This window comes from Vombatus ursinus, unplaced genomic scaffold, assembly GCF_900497805.2.
Source record: "Vombatus ursinus unplaced genomic scaffold, bare-nosed wombat genome assembly UNPS02015175.1, whole genome shotgun sequence".
Classification (NCBI taxonomy): domain Eukaryota; kingdom Metazoa; phylum Chordata; class Mammalia; order Diprotodontia; family Vombatidae; genus Vombatus; species Vombatus ursinus.
The window spans coordinates 12,276,010-12,294,155 of record NW_020954953.1 but is presented as its reverse complement, the minus strand read 5'-3'; the positions used below and the strand labels follow the sequence as shown (position 1 = coordinate 12,294,155).

The 18,146-nt window shown below is 35.6% G+C and overlaps 1 protein-coding gene across 5 annotated transcripts in view; it reads right to left on the bottom strand.

The window, feature by feature from the left end:
• Positions 1-18,146, bottom strand: part of LOC114031547 (protein quaking) — a 197,685-nt gene that overhangs the window by 86,016 nt on the left and 93,523 nt on the right. For all 5 annotated transcript variants that reach the window (XM_027846695.1, XM_027846694.1, XM_027846696.1 and 2 more), the window contains exon 3: positions 15,083-15,199. In XM_027846695.1, the coding sequence (XP_027702496.1) occupies positions 15,083-15,199 (117 nt within the window). The remainder of the gene's footprint in view (positions 1-15,082; positions 15,200-18,146) is intronic.

Genomic DNA, 18,146 nt, shown 5'->3' with positions numbered 1-18,146 from the left:
GGCTGAACAAGTTGTGGCATATGAATGTAATGGGATACTATTGTGCTGTAAGAAATGATGAACAGGCAGACTTCAGAAAAACCTGGAAAGACTTGTATGGATTGATGCTGAGTGAAGTGAGCAGAACCAGGAGAACGACGTACACAGTAACAGCCACGTTGTATGATGACTAACATTGATAGACTTAGCCCTTCTCAGTAATGCAAGGATCTAAGACATCTCCAAAGGTCTCATGATGGAAAATGCTATCCACATCCAAAGAAAGAACTATGGAGTTTGAATGCAGATCAAAGCATACTATTTGCTATTACTTTCTCCTGTTTTGTTGTTTCCTCTTTCTGGTGGTTCCTCCTATTGGTTCTAATTCTTCCTTACCATATCACTAATGTGAAAATATGTTTAATGGGAATGTATATGTATAGCCTATACCAGATTGTGCACCATCTTGGAGAGGGAGGGGTTACAGAGGGAGGAGGAGAAAAATTTAAAACTCAAAAGCTTATGGAAGTGATTGTTGATAAATCAAAATAAATTTATAAAAATAAATAAATAAATGCTCTGAGGTGCCACAACGCACCGCATCATATTGGCTAACATGACAAAACAGGAAAATGATAAATATTGGAGAAGATGTGGAAAAATTGGAACACTAATGCATTGCTGGTGGAGTTGTGAATGATCCAAGCATTCTGAAGAGCAATTTGTAACCATGCCCTATGTCTACAAAACTGTGCACACCCACATCCAACAATAACACAACTAGGTCTATATACCAAAGAGATCTTTAAAAAGATAAAAGGATCCACATGTACAAAATTATTTATAGCAATTCTTTTTGTGGTGGCCAAGAATTGGAAATTGAGGGGATGCCCATCAATTGGGGAATGGCTGAACAAGTTGTGGTATATGAACATAATGGAATACTACTGTTCAATAAGAAATGGTTAGAAGGATTTCAGAAAAACCTGGAAAGACTTGCATGAATTGATGCTGAGTGAAGTGAAAAGAACCAGAACATTGTACACAGTAACAGTCACATTGTGTGATGACTAACTTTGATAGACTTCTCTCTTCTTAGCAATGCAAGGATCTAAGACAACTCCAAAAGACTCCTGAGAGAAAATGCCATCCATTTCCAGCGAAAAACTATGGAGTCTGAATGCAGATCAAAGCAGGCTATTTGCTCTCTTTTTTTTGTTTTTTTTCTTTCTTGTGGTTGTTCCCTTTTGCTCTAACTATTCTTTCACAACATGACTAATGTGGAAATATGTTTAATATGGTTGTACATGTATAGTCTATATCAGATTGCATGCTGTCTTGGGGGGGGAATTCAGAACTCAAAAATCTTATGAAAGTGAATGCTAAAAACTAAAAATAAATAAATGAATTCTTTAAAAAATAAAAAGACCCTGATGTTGGAAAAGTTTGAAGCAAAAAGGAGAGGGGGATGGCAGAGGATAAGATGGATAATTAGTGTCATGGAAACAATGAACATGAACTTGGACAGACTTTGAGAGACAGAGGAGGACAGAAGGGCCTGTTATGCTATGCTATGGTCCATGGGGTCACAAAGAGTCAGACACAAATGTACAACAATATATATATGGAAGTGCTTATATGATAATGTTGATGTTTGATAAGTTCATAATACTAAAAAAATGTGCAGTATTTTTTCTTTATCCTTTTTCATAATATGATCTTGATTTTGGTCTTTGCTCTAATTAGTTTATGGTTTAACTCCTCATAGTCAGCTGATTCTGGTATAAATGTCACATCAATAAACCCTCTTTCCGTTCTGTTTAAAAAACAAATAAATAAAAGGTCTCTAAGTGAATTGCAAGTTCAATATGAGTCAACACTATAAGGAAATGATAACCAAAAAAAGATCATCAACAAGAATGCAACAAGAATAAGAAAGTAAGAGATCTTGCTCAACTTTACCCAGGTCAAACTATATCTAGACCACTATATTCAAATTTGTGGGGCACATTCTAGAAAGGACATATCTACAACGTATCCAAAGGAGGGAAACCAGAACAATGAAGGGCCTCGAATGATGGTACATGTGGATACACTAGGTTTCAATAGTTATCTTATTAACTTCTCTGCAAATAAAGTTTGCTCTTTTTTTAACACAGTATTTTTAAATTCCCTAAAAGATTCTGCAAAAGAGCTGTTAAGCCGCAACATTTGAGAAGTGTGAAATACTGCTTTGAAAACAGTCCTATATCTTGTAAGGGCAATCAGATATATGAATTCAAACTGGTCATAACAAAACGGAGGAGTTGATTGATAAAAAAAACTAACATTTATATAGTACTTGGTATGTATCACACTATGTTGAGCACTTTACATTATGTCATTTGATCCTGAACAGCCCTATGAGGCAGGTGTTATTATTATCCTCATTTTACAGATGAGGAAACTGAGGCTGAGAGAGGTTAAAAGACTTGCCCAGGTACATACAGTTAAGTAAGTAAAGCTGGATTTTTGAACTAAGGTTTCCCAGACACCACACCAAGTGCTCTATCCACTGTGCCTCCTACATTGAACAGAGTTAAGCACTCAATAAAAGCTGACTGCAAGAAGAGAATTATACATGTTTTCAACAAATCTCTTATAAACAAAATATAATTTAATACAAGTATGTATAAGGGCATCACATTCTATAGAAAGGGATTTTCCTCCAAAGAAAAATAACCGAACTTCAAAAAAATAAATATTCAACAGTTATTGAATTTAATAAAGCTATTTTAAGTCAGCATTTTAAAAGTAACTTATAAATTCCCACTTAGAAAATTAGTATCTGGAAGAGAAAACAGTTAATAATCATGAGCTTCCCACAACTACCAAACTTCTCACGTTATCCGATTAGTTAAAACAGGCAAAAGGTTGAACCCCAAAGTGCCAAGTTATTGTGAGCTCTGCTGTTGTTGCTTGTTAATAATTTAAAGGCAGAGAAGAGTACAGTGTAGCATGACAAATCATGAGACCTTTGTAAGAATCCAAATTCTGCCCCTGTGAGCTGCCTCCTCCTCTATAAAAGGTGTTAGCTGCTGCTCTATTTACCTCACAGGGATGCTTTAAAGAAAAGCATTTCAAGTTTTGTCAAATTGAAAGCACTATACGAATGAGAACCACTTTCTTAAAAACCAAGTATTTCTTAACTCCATTATATGCTTCAATGGCTTCTCAAACATATACAATCATCTACAGGTTGTGTTTGAAAAGTCCACTTATAAACAGGATGTTTAAAACTTGAGGTACATTTCCCCATAAAAATATTCTGAATTATGGTTATGCTCCAAAGCTAGTCAACAAAAAACCTATTCAAACTGTAACAGCCTTGTACTACCTAGTAAAATCTAATTAGCAAAAGTATTTATAGGAAAATATGTTCAGTACTCTAACTTGGAAAGAAATAAACTTGTCTCCTTCCTCCTCCATCCCCCAACTAAGGTCCAATTGTGAATTCATTCCAGAGTAGGAACTAAACTGTTTCGTGGTACTAGTAAAATGTGGGAGAGTAGGAGTGAGGAGGTAGAAGAGGAGATAATAAAAACCCAACAACTCAATGTCTCTTGGGTAAATTCCCTAAAGACATTTACAAGTAGGTCTCTTTTTACTGTCATCACTTGTTACTTACTATTATGTTATCTCTCTCTCCTTTTCTAGTTCAGTGATACAAAAATCTCACAGCTCTGGCCTACAGTCCTATCCTTGAAGTTAAGGCACAACTCTCCCAACCACCCCCACAACACCATATTGTCCACAAATGTTTTTGTCTGTTGTTGGGATTGTTAGGAAAACACAAAGAAACACAGAAAGACCCTCTCCCCTTAATGTTTTCCCCCTTATTGTCCCTGGAGAGAAAGAAAATTAAATGGATAATAGTTTTTGTATTAAAAGCTTTATACCCTGGGCATGTTTTCCCCAGGGATAAAGTTGGCTTTTAGCAGACCAATCAAAGTGATAAGAACAATGTAACCATATGGAGGTCTTAGAAAAGAAAGCTAGAAGAGTACCAATCATATGATTGTGCTGTCCACTACCAATTGGTATAGGTTTGGCAACCTTAGGAATTGTCCAATTAGTTCTCTCCCATCCCCACCTCCTGCTTGGGCTACAAAATTTATAAAGTCCAGAATAAAAGTGCTAACAAATAAAGGGTTTGCACCGCAGAAGGAAAGACCCAAGGTTCTAGTCCTGCCCCCTGAAACATACTGGTTATGTGAAAAAGTCCCTCAACTTCCCACTACCCAAAGCAACTTCCTAAGTTTAAAAATATAAATAAATTAAATTATAAACATATATATAAATAAGTTTTAAAATATAAAAAAATTATATAGATAAATTAATCCTTGCTGATCTGTAGCAGTACAGTTTCCACACCAGGAGATCCCCATACAAATTAAATGACAGGCCTCAACACTCCTCATGCCCACATATATTATAGGCAGACCATAACACTAGTCTTTTCAAAGTGCTGTGGCAGTTACAAGTCAAGAAAGTATTCTCTGTTGCACACAGCTCTCCATATAAGTTAGAAGTGCAAAAAAGTAAAGTCAATTATTCTAGTTTAGCCATTTTGAATATAATGCTGTACTGAACCAAGATGGTAGTAAGAACGAGGTAAACCATGACAACAAGCAAATTCTGTAACAGCAGGAATTCTATAAAAGGTGGCCAGGTATAATATTGAAAAAGAACTCCCCTAACTAACAGCTAACATTTAAGTTTGGAAACACACTGTAAAAACTGCTGCTGTGCATAAAATTCACAAGTATAAATTAATTTTTATGGTAAGGAAACACATTTTATTACTTATGCATATTTACTCTAGTGGGGAAATAGTTGCCTGAGGAGTCAAACTATATTTATCATTAAACATTTAAAAATTATTTTAAAAAGAGGGAACATTTATTTTATCCATAACATCTTTTACATAGCATCACTAGTATTAAAAGAGCTGTGATTTTGAAAACACAAGAAAATTCTAGGGCAATCTTCCACCAATATAAGACCCAACCTGACCATGACTACAAAAAGTTAACTGACTTGCCAGTCACAGAGATAGCGTTAAGGACAGATTATCAACCCAATTCAACTCAAAAGGCACATTAGCAATGTCTATTAGAAACAGTGACAGAAAGCTAGACAGGAAAACTTGAGTTTAATTCCCATCTCCAACAGAGAGTATGGTCCCTAACCAACTGTCTTAATGTCTTAGTATTCTAGTAACTTTCAGCCCATAAACTGCAGAGACAAAGTACCAAACTATAATGGTAGAGGGAGTTTCCTCATCCAGGAGTTTCTTTTATCAGTGAAATCACAGATCTAGTCCTTATCCTCCCTTATTTGTGCATAAGGTACTATGGCACACTGTACAACCAAATGACAAAATGAAAAAGTTTCTGTCTCAAGGAGCTTAAATTCTACCGGGGGATATACCATTTTAATGGCTAAATATAAAAATAGTAAGGCAAGAAGTCAGGACTAAAACTATAACACAGGAGATGGCACATAAATTGAACCCTGAAGCAAGTTAGATAGTTCTAGCAGGGAGAACCTGTACAAAAGCAGGGTAAGAAAGAAATGCAGTGTTGACTTATGGAAACAGCAAGAAGATTGGCTGGCTTTGAGGACAGAGAAAAGGAAAAAAGTGAGATACCTGTTTGAGTAAAAGGTTTTTGTTTTATGTGATTACTTAATAAAAAATTCCATCTGTTATGAAATGTAGGGGTATATGCAAGCAGAAAAAACTCGATTTCTTTCACGTGACAAGGCTAACCTCAAAGTGCTTCATTACGACGCTGAGCGTCAGTAAGAATAACTAAGAAGAGAGAGTGGATTTAGATCACGCCTGCACAACATTCAGGGTGGCTTGCAGCCCAACAAACGATTTTAGACTGCCCTTGAAAATTGTGGGGTTGCCACTGCACACTCTCCTGTTCGTCACATGATCTGCAGCAACCAACCAAGTCAGTCTGTCTCTAGTCTAACTTACCTGCAGCCAACGTTTAGCCGAAGTTTTTAATTTTGGCCCCTTTGTACTGACAAGTTGTGCAGGTCTGATTTAGATGTTTGTAAATGATGTACTCGTAAGTCAAGGAGTGAGTAAGTTAGTGAGAGAGTGAGAAGGGGGGGAGGGGGAGTGTGTGTGTGTGTGTGTGTGTGTGTGTGTGTGTAAAAAACTATCTTGCTTGGAATACATAAACCATAGCCACAACTCAGTACAACAATTTCAATGTCACTGATGAAATGTAACTGCATTATTTTAAATGATATGGCAGGTAATGAGAAAAAGAATAGCACAAAGACAAAGCTGGGTGCCAAAGAAAACTTCAGATAGCAAACCCTAAGTATAAGTTGCTTTCTAAGTAGTGTGACTGTATCAGTGTTTGTATCAGTATTGCTGACTATATTACACAGTAAAATCTAAATACGTAAAAAAACTTAATAAAAAATTTCATCTTTTATTTGGAAAAATAACTATACTTAACTGATGAATTTTCAAATGAAATATATGACAAATACATTCAAAGTTTTGTATGTATATGGAAAGTAATAAAGGCAATTTCCTACCTTACAGGTAGAAATAAAAGTGTGAAACATATTATATAATCAATAAAGATCAACAAGAACACTGCTTTTAAAGGCAATATTCTTTAGTAGCTGTGGACAAAAATGGGGAAAACAACATAACTACTCTATGCAATTGTTGGAAGTCAAATGGCATGTGGACTTCATGAAAATGCTTAATTTTTGTCACACTTTGTGATTAAGAAAACCTTTTCCAATCAAAATTCCTTATTAAAGAATTTAGAAGAAAAAAAAATCAGTTGACAGTGCAATTATATCAAAATAAGCAATATTCAAATGCTGATTTCTGTCAGACAAGCGGATTAAATTTTTTTTAAAAATCTGTTATATTCAATAACAACTACAAGGTGCTTTAATATTCCCTATCTAAATAGACTACAATCTAATCAAGACAATTTAAAAAGGTCCACTTACAGTAACTAGTGATAAAAATGGATTCTCCCTTTTCAATAAAACTCACAGCTCATTTCATTAGACATGGATGGATAATTAACTAATCCTAGTATGAGACTTATGGCAGAGTAAATTAGTTTAAGTTTCACAAGTTATCTTGAATAAATCAACTCAAGGATGAAACAAAGGGTTTTCAATAAATTATTATTGATTATACTCTTTTTCAAAGTCATTATTTGAATATATGTACTTCCTAAAAAGCAGTAGATTTCTACATTCTCGGGTTTTTGCTAAATTTCTAATATCACCACTAATAAACTTACATTTTTCCTTTATAGAGATCTATTCAGATATGTTCTACATCTGCAGTATATATGAATATATGTGATCTTTATTCCTGTAAAATTACTCCTCTGTGAACTAAACAATGAGAATTCATTTTAAAGACTGCAAATAGCACATTAGCAGAGAAAAACGTTATTTGAAACTTCTATAAATTACAACGGAATCCTTCAATGTTAAATATAGTAAAGAAGTGTGGTAATCATTGATGTGGACGGCTAGGTGGCACAGTGGATAGAGCACCTGACCTGAAATCATAAGACTCATCTTCCTGAGTTCAAATCTGGCCTCAGACACTTACTAGCTGTATGACTCTCAGCAAGTCAATTAGCCCTTTCGCACTTTTTTTCTCAACTATAAAATGAGCTGGAGAAGAAAATGGCAAACCATGCCAATATCTTATCCCAAAAAAGAGTTGGACACAGCCAAAATGACTGAACAAAAATCACTGGTGTGGGTATTTCCTCACTGCACAATTTCTCACTGTATGAAATTTTCATCCACATTCTTTTATTAAGCCAACACAAGGAAACTAAGACTTCTAGGTCCTTTTAAGTGCAACACTTGAATATGGCCTTTATTACTTACTACATGACTGGTCAACCTTCTATGCTGCACGTATTTTTCTCTTTAAACTATTCCTTACTCACTAGCTGTATATAGGTTTACAGACCATCATAAACCTTTCCATTGCTTCCACAACAATGGAGATTGTAGTGTTGTAAGGTATTTTTTGTTATTGTTTAGTGTGTCTGACTCTTCATGACTCCATTTGGGATTTTCTTAGCAAAGATCCTGAAGTGGTTTGCCATCTCCTTCTCCACCTCATTTTACATATGAAGAAACTGAAGTAAATAGGATTAAGTGATTTGCACAGGGTGACATAATTAATAAGTGTCCAAGGCTGAGATTTGAACTCAGGAAGATGAGTCTTCTTGACTCCAGGTCTGGCATTCTAGCCACTATACCACCTAGTTGCCCTGTTCCAAAGTTTAAAACTACCTATCACAAGGAGTATTCAAATATACATGTGATCTACTTGATTTTTATGCTTCCTTTAACGGATGAAAAATTATGCCTTTTCTGAGCAACTTCTGTCCACATCCTCCTATAAATTTTCCACTCAATTTGCTGAAAGCCCTCTTCCTCATTTTGTCCTGACTCCAGGATAACACCCATGTTCAAAGTTAGCTTTTAGTAATGGGAAACAACTTGGGACACTTTAAAGAATTATGCATTTCCTAAGTGCCATCTATTCTATTTCTCATTCTTTTCAATTCTGGGTCAAATCATGGAACATCTGCCTTGCTGGTCTATGAGTATACAATCCAATTCTGTAATTCACACTGATGCACTTGAATGGCTAGCTTTCCAACTGGATGTCATGGTCTGGAAAATGGCCATGGTTAATTCCAGTTCCCCCACCCCCTTAAAAAAAGAATGGATATTTAACCCATCTCTTTTGTATAATCAAAGATCTCATCAAGAATTCTCAAAGTTAATACAATTGGAATGAATTAACACCCAATCTTTAATAAAGATTTCCCACTGAGGTGAATTATTAACAAACTGTGGCACATATTTGTAATGAAGTATTTATTGTATTATCAGAAATGATATATAGGAAGATTATAGGATCATAGAGCTAGAAAGAAGAAGCCATTTAATCCAACCTGTTTTATACATGAGTAAACTGTGAGGTTAAATGACTTAGCTATATTCACACGGGTAATAAATGACAGCAGGATCTAAACCTGAATCTTTTGACTCCGAAGTTAGCAATCTTTCTGCATTATCACACCCTGAATTAAGAAAAGGATGGGAAGACATGAAGTGTTAGGGAGTGAAGGAAGCAGAATGAAGAAAACAAGGCATAATGATCCCAAAGGAAAGAACTCACCCTCTGCCCCTAAAGAAACTCCATATTGCATAATTATGATGACTGAAGGAGAGTGGAGAAAATTACTTTCTTTCCTTTATCACACAGGAAGAGTGCTAGGAATGTGAAATACTGCATATGTAGTCAGACAAGACTAATTTGCTGTGTAGTTTTTCTGAATTATTTGTTTTCCTGGTTATCATTAAAGGGGATGGGTTACTGCTTGGGGGAGAGGAAGGAATATATCTGGAACAAAAACAAAAGGTAACAAAAAATAAAAGACAGGGACTGGACCTATGATTTTATTGTATTGATAGCTTCAGTAAATCCTGTTCAAGCTGAAAAGGCTTTGGAAAGAGGAAAAGGTAAAAAACCTTGTCCTCAAATCTATGTTCTAATTTGGATTTTGCAGTGTTAGTGGGATTCACCTGCATATTTAAATTGTTCCATAAGAATATGGCAAATTCCAGAACCAAAACTTTCCTTAAAAATTATAATGGTATATTTAAATCCAACACCCACCAGCAGAGCCATTTTGCTTAGTTCAACAATTTGCAAGAGAACTTCTATATATAATAACTATGTAGCCCTAGAAAGGAAAAGTATAATTAAAGATGGCATAAAAGAACATTTTCATATGAGAAACATTTCAAATTTTAGACAAAAATGTCTTTTACAGTTTTTGAGAATTTAAGCATAGCAGTTTTAATCTTATTCCAATTCTTCAAAAAGGTATCTAAAACAAGCGTTTCCATATGTACTCTATATTTATGGGATAGAGTTATAAGCAAGAAAGGGTATTTCTCATTCTTTTTATCTGTGAACATAGTCTTACAAAATCAATCAACAATAAATTAGAAGTACCCTGCAATTTCATTAAATCATAACATTTCAAAAGGTTGAATTAAAAATATTCATTCTGAATTTCATTCAGAAAGGTATGTTTATAGAAATATAGAAAGGACTTTGTTGTAAGTTAGTTACAAATCATCAAAACTAAAGAAAACACTATCTCTAAATTATACTAGTGAAAAAAGGGTAGTAAAAAATAGCTAAGAAAAAGAAAAGCATTGAGAGAACAACTCATAGTGAATTTAAAGGGTGACAAACATCTTTAAAATAGTGTACATGAGTCACTATGATCTCCTATGTGAATTGCTTATAATACTTTCCTGATCTCTGTTTAAGCAGTTACGTTTCCTCTATTTACTGACAATACATCATTAGTACAGACCTGTATCTTCCTATTTAAACCATAAAACTGAATACATATATATAATTTATCTGACGGAGTTAAGAAATAGCCATTTAATTGAATTCCCAAGCTAATATCAAACTGTTTTCCTAAAAGTCAAGACAGGCATTTAAAAAAAAAAAAACTTCAACAGGTAGACAACTGTTAAAAGATTTAAACTCAAAATCTCTTGTACTAATGGGGAAATTAAAATTTGTAAAAATGTAAAGAAAGTAGATTTGAAAACCAGTAAAGAAGTTTGCAGAAGAGAACTGGACAAGAGATCAGCTTCTCTGCTAGTGGATATGGGAGGCATAAATATAATCTCTACACTCAAGAACATTACAGCATGTAAAGGAAGATTGTTTTAAAAAAGATATTTGAAAAATAAAACCAGTGAAAAGTGCCATAAGAATAATAAAAAAAAATTATTTAAATTTAGGGATGTACAAAGAAATATTGGAACTTAGAGCAGGGAAAGATCAAGGAATTTGGCTTCATACGACCTCTCATTTGTATCTTTAAGGGTGATATACCATTAGCAATGGGAGAAAAGACGACAGAGTTTGGTTTAGCTAAATTCCAAGTTCCACAATAGAGAAATGAGAATAAGCCTGGAATTATAGCTAAGGGACAGCATTTGGGAGGGCAGTGAATAAGAGGCTAAGACTTGGGATTTTATTCTTGAGGGATGCTCACTAATTTTTAAGAGTATAAAGGTATGGGGACAGCTAGGTGGCACAGTGGATAGAGCACTGGCCCTGGATTTAGGAACACCCGAGTTCAAATCTGGCCTCAGACACGTAACACTTACTAACTGTGTGACCCTAGGCAAGTCACTTAACCTCACTGCCTAGCCAAAAAACAAAGCAAACGAAAAAAAATTTACAACTGTACAACTATTTTCTTTGTCACTCTCGAACCACACTTCAAATATCTGACCTCACTTAAATCAAGCACTTTTTCTCCTTCCCATTTATCTTCTGAAGTTTCTTTTCCAGAATGATATCCAAACAACTGACGGCAGAATCCTGTATCTTTGGCTCTACCTATAACACTGATTATAATACATAACTACAGTTATAACAGCACGAACCAAGGTGCCTTTGCTAATAATTTACTGTGATCAGTAAGCTTTAAATTGTAAAAGGCATTCCATGTCACAAATATGCACATAAATTTGTTTCAAAATGTTCAAGGTTAGAATTTAGGCCAAAAACAAAAATTAGAAAAGGTCCAATGGCCTAAAGACCCATTAGATTAACCAGCATTTAAGTGCCTACTAGGTGCCGGGTACAGTGTTAAATGCTTTTGTTGTTGTTTTGTCCTTTCAGTCCTGTCCAACTCTTCTTGATCCTATTTGAGGTTTTCTTGGCAAAGATACTGGAGGGGTCTGCTCATTTTACAGATGAGGAAACTGTGGCAGAGTTAAATGACTTGCCCAGGATCACACTGCTAGTGGCCAAGGCTGAATTTGAACTCAGATCTTCCTGACTCCAGTGCTCTATCCCTTGTATCACCTACCTGCCCAATGAAGTGCTAGGGATACCAAAAAGGCAAAAGATAGACCCTGCTCTCAAAGAACTTACAATCTAAGGGGTAGAAAAGCACAATTAGCTATGTAAAAACAGGTGATATTTTAACATAAATTTATAATGTTATCTATCTGGTCTCATTAAATCAAGCACTTTTTCTCATTCCCATTTATCTTTTAAAGTTTCTTTTCCATGATATCCAAACAACTGATTTATTACATTAAATGTCTAACTATATGTATGGCTTCCACTAAAGTTCTATCACAATGTATCACTGTACAGTAATGATCCCTCTAGTAATGACAAACTGGAAAGGTTTTGAATAAGGATCCAGAGATAGGCAGTATCTCTCTTATGTGAGGACTAATATAGCCAAGTTGAGAAAGAATCTTCACCTAAGAATTAACCAGTAATATTTCTTTACCATAATAACTAGCAATAAAAGTATTGCCAACTATGTCATAAGGAGCACCACACAGAAGAAATCATGGATTCTTTAAGTAACTTAATACTAAACCTTTGCGTTGTGCATTAAATGTCACTAATTACAAAGTTTTTTTCTGAAGCCCAAAAGTGAGTCTATATCAAATAACTAGTGATCACATCCTGAAGTTCTACTCATTCCAAAAGGGAATAGTCAAAAGGATACAAAAAAGGTACCAAAACAGAAAAATAATGAGTTATCTTAAAAGGGAACAAACATGTCACACAATGACAATGACCTGGCAGTCTTCAATGTCTGAAAAAATAACTCTCTCATATTAACATATGCACACACACACACACACACACACACACACACACACACACACACAGCTTTGCTTCATTCCATCATTACAGTGTGGAGGTGAGACTGGGTTCTCAAAAGCCATTCCAAAGAAGTATAAAGCTGGGAATAATTCAATAACTATCCAGCGATGGGATTTTATATAAGAACCAGCCTAGTCAGATTTAGAGAATATTCTATCCACAAAGTTGACATCAAGATGATAAGACTTTTTTCTGTGGCTACAGTACTTCATTATTGTGGTAAGAAAGGGCCATAGAGTATTCATAAGAACAAAGCTGCATTTCTTTTAAATACAACTATATGTGCAATGAAAACTTTTTAGAAAGAAGCACCTCCAGCTTGAGGATGTCAAGAAAGGTTCCCAACTCCTACTTTGAGCTGAGTCTTAAAGGAAATGAAGGGCTTCAAAGGGTGGGATATGGGGCAGCTAGGTGGCGCAGTGGATAGAACACTAGTCCTGGAGTCAGGATTTGAGTTCAAATCTAGACTCAGACACCTGACACTTATTAGTTGTGTGACCCTGGGCAAGTCACTTAACTCCATTGCCTGCCCCACTCCACCCCCCAAAATGGGTGGGATATGGGTTGTTCTTTTATATGGAGGAAAGAAAGTAATGGGGCAATTAATTCTAGATATATGGTTCATCATTGGGAAAGGGAGTGATAAGTAGTATAGCTTGGCTAGAAGACAGGACAAAGAGTCCTATACTATACTGTAGTAGACCATATCGATGAGTTGAAGCCAGATCACAGAGTAGGAATGGAATGCAGGATAATGAAGTCTGGACTCAATTTCATAGTCTTTGGAAAACTTCTAAAGGTATTTTGGGGAGTTGATATGACCATTCAGGGTAACAGCAGGGTACACCACAAAGATCACAAGCTTTGGAGTTAGATTAACTGGATTCAAATTCAGACTATGTCATTTACTTCATTTATTTATTTATTTATTTATTTGCTAAAGCTAACCCTAACCCTAAGCATTTAACAACCTATCTACCCTCAGGTTTCCTTACCTATAAAATGAATTAGATCCAATCAAACTCCAAATTTTTCCAAGAATCAAAGACAGATTCATTGGCCTAGAGTTGTAGACCTGATTCTCTTTCCCTTTGAATGCTGGAACATTTACTCTTCTTGTGACATCTTTTCCTAAAAAGATCATTAATAGTAGCTCGGTAACCAAATCTATCAATGCTTTTTGTACCTCAGTACATACTTCACCTGGATCAGGTGACTTGAACTCATCACGAATTCTTCTTATTTCTTATCTCCTCACCTGTTTTAGGTACTAACTCCCTATTAGCCATTTTTGTTTTCACCTTGTCAGTCCAAAGATTATTTCCCTTGGCAAAGAAAACAGAAGCAAGGCAAGAACTGAGTTGAGCAGTGCTGCTTTCTTTATCAATTAGTTCCCACCCTCTAACTTCCCAGTAACAACAGTTCTATCCATTCTTGAACCTAATACAGCATTAAATATACATGCTATTTTGCTTGGATTTCCTTGTTACCTTCAGCTAATTCTGAGTATTTGTACCTGTCACACTGTTCTTAGAAGTCCACATAACACTTTTTATTTTCAACTATTTGCCCTTGCTTCCTAGATACACTAATCAAAATGCAGTAAAAATAAACGTGGAGATAAAAGGAAACATTCTATGAGTTTGAAAAGTAAAGAATAACTCACTTTTAAAATAGTACTTTAAGGCCTCAAAATCACTTTCTTCCCAAATCACCCTAAAGGTAAATCCTTTAGTATCTCAATGACAAGTACTAAGTGACAGATATAAAGAGAATGACTTGTATCTGGGTAACCATTTGTTTTATTTTATTGTATATCCATGCAAGTGTATACACAAGTGTTTTGACAAGCTATCCAAAACTACTTACTTAATATTTCTCATGCTATCCTTGGCAACAGAAAAGTAATGTCTCAGACTCTCAATGACACATTTTTGTCTACACATTACCACATTCTGATTAATTCTCCAGGTTTGTAACTGCAAACTTAGGTATCCGCAAATATGATGGTGAAAATTATGTTGCCCTTGGCTAACTGAAAAATAAATGTTAAACATGGAAGGTTTGATGATCACATTATAAAAATGATTATCACTTCAAAATATTTTACACCTTTTATTGATAAATTTTACTAAACATAAAGTAATGCACAATCAACTATTATTCAGAAAAGGTCAAAAGTACAGAAGGTATGTTTGTGTGTGTGTGTGTGTGTGTGTGTGTGTAGATACACACACTCTCTCTCTCCCCCTCCCCTTACATTTCCACCCCTTTTCAAAGACTTACCTTCTTTTTATCCCTCATTGAGCCTTTTCCTCGGACCATTATTTTGCACCCTGTTTCGGCCTCCAGTTGTTTAGCTGTTAGTCCTCTGGGCCCAAGGATTCTTCCAACAAAGTTAAACTGGAATACAAAAATTATTTATTTAGCCTTTTGTCATTGTATATCATTCATAAAACTAGTTAGGATGTTACTATAAAGTAATAATTAAGAATAAAGCAAAATAACTTTGTCTTAAAGCCCTTATGATTCTTCCTTTCAGGCTATTAGAAAATTGAACAAGGAGGAGAAATAATTTTTGACCTTGAAAAATTCCTTGAGTCCATGACTACAATAACAAAGATTGTACTGTATTTCTCTTATTATTTGCATAGAAGACCATTCAGTAAGCAATGATGGAAATGTTACAATTTGTATTGAAGGGTAGTAGAACCACAGAAATTACAGATCCTTGTAGTACTGACATATGTTCTCATAATTGACCACGACGCAACAGGGCAATAGAAAACAAACATAGGATACATTCCCTCTGTCTTGAAGAAGCTGGCATTCTAACTGGGGACATGACACTAAAACCCATGAAACAATTCACAGAACACTTAAGGTGAATTACAGTTAAGTACTTTACAGCATGGCATAGGACAATAGTGAGTACAATAAGTTGCTGAGAGGGTAGTAGGTATGCAATGGTCAAAGAAGGCCTCACAGAGGATTACTCTTGGGGACCTATAGAATCAGGAAAGTGACATTGGAAATATGTACCCAGGAAAAGGAACGGCAACAAAAAATAATACAGGTAAGGAAAATGGGAATAAGTATCAAATATGGACCAATATGACTAAAGCATATGGGTTATGAGTAGAAGTCATTTCAAAACTACAGCTAATTTTTAAAGTATAAACTTCTCCAAGAGAAATAAGGTCCATATTGATTGATGGTGCATAATATTTTTTAAAAAAAAAAGTGTGGGGGGGGGAAGAGGTTGATTTGTTTCACTGCTAATTTATTACATTATCTCAACTGGGCCTTACCTTCAGCAAAGCAATTTTTTTGCACTTCCCTATTAGACATGCTTTCCTTACACATCACAGCAGCTAATTCAAACCAAGGCATTCATTCTCCCCACTCTCTGGTGAGAACACTGACTCCTATTTTAAAAATTGGAGCCATTCACAGATAACTTCTCTCCTCATTTCACAAGAACTCACAAGTATTCCCCCATTTATCTCCTCCTTTCTCACATGAAGAGGTGGTCCTCTACATGCAACTTTGATCCCAACCTCCCCCCTCATTTTCTTTGGTATATTGTACCCACTTTTAACCCTCCCATTGAAATTGTTTTATCTCTCTCTACCTACAGCCTATACATAGTCCCATGTCTTCCACATTCTCAAAAATTCCTCACTTAACCTCACTATCATGGCTAACTATCATCTTGTTGCACTCCTTCCTTTCTGGGAAAATTTCCTTGAGAAATCTGTTTCTCTTTTGATGTATTGCTTTCCTCTACTCTCAGGGCCTTCAAAACTCTCTCCAAGCCAACTTCTCCTCTTAATAAAGTGAATTGGTTCTCTCAAAAGTTAACAGTGATGTATTAATTGCCAAATATAACTGTTTTTCCTCAATCTTCACTCTCCTGGACCTGGGACACTTCTTTATAACTATAATGCCATCCAGTACCTTCTCCTAAATGCTCTTTAGATTTTCAGGACACTAGGACTTTCTCCTGGATCATCACCTACATGTCTTACTATTCCTTCTCAATCTCCTTTGCTGACTCTTCATCAAGGTCACAATCATTAACAATGGATGTATCCAAAAAGGCTCTGTCCTGGGCCCTCTCTTCTTCTACCTCAGTACTGTCTTGTTTGGTGATCTTATCAGTTCCCTTGTATTCAATGATCACCTCTGGACAGATGATTCCTATTTCTATTTATGTAGTCCTATCTCTCCTCAGCTCCAGTCTCCCATCATCAACTACCTTTTAACATCTTGAATTAGATGTGCCATAGGCATCTCAAACTCAACAAATCCGAAACAGAAATCATTCTTTTCTCCCAAAAATCTCTCCTCAACTTCTATGTTATTTGTTGAGGCAACCACCATCCTTTTGGTCCACACACGTTCTAATCCTTGATTCCTCAAGTCAAATTTACACAATGTACCCAATCCATTCAAGCCATGCAATTTATAAAAATAACAGTGCTACTATATACAACTTCATCAATCCAGTACCCTGGTATAGATTTTTATCATCTCTCAATTCCAACAGCCTTCTGGTTGGACTTCCTGCCTCACATTTCTCTCCACTCCAATCCATCCTCCACTCAGTTGCAAAAGTTATCATCTTACCACATGTACTACCCCTCACTAAACTCCAGTAGTTTCTCATTGTCTCCAGGATCAAATACATAAAACCCTCTGTCTGGCATTTAAAGCTCTTCACAACATATACCCTTTCTAGCTTTTCAATCTGTTTTTTGGTTTATTACATCCCTATCTCACCTCATTCTAAGACACAGCTACACTGATCTACTATTCCCTATATATAACACTACCTCCTTTTCATTAGTTCTCCCCCATGCCTACAACATTCTCCCTCCTCACCTCCTCGATGCTCATATCCCACCTTCCTAAGACATCTTTCCCAGTCTCGCACCTCCCTGAAACTATATTGCATTTACATTGTAAATGAACAATGCAAAGAAACAGAAGAAAACAACAGAATGGGAAAGATAACAGATCTCCCCAAGAAAATCACAGGTATTCAGGTAACAATTCTTGCAGTGGCCATGACAGGAAACAAAAATGGTAGGGACTAAAGAGAGGTAGAAGAGATTAAGAAGAGGTGATGATAATACACAAAAGAACTATATAAGAAAGATTTTAACATCACCAATAATCACCACGGTATGGTTACTGATTTAGAGGCAGACATTCTGGAAAATGAAGTCGAGTGGGCCTTAGGAAGCACTGCTAACAATAAGGCTACAGGAGCTGATGGAATTCTAGCTGAGCTATTTAAAATCCTAAAAGATGATACTATTAAAATGCTGCACTAAATAAGCCA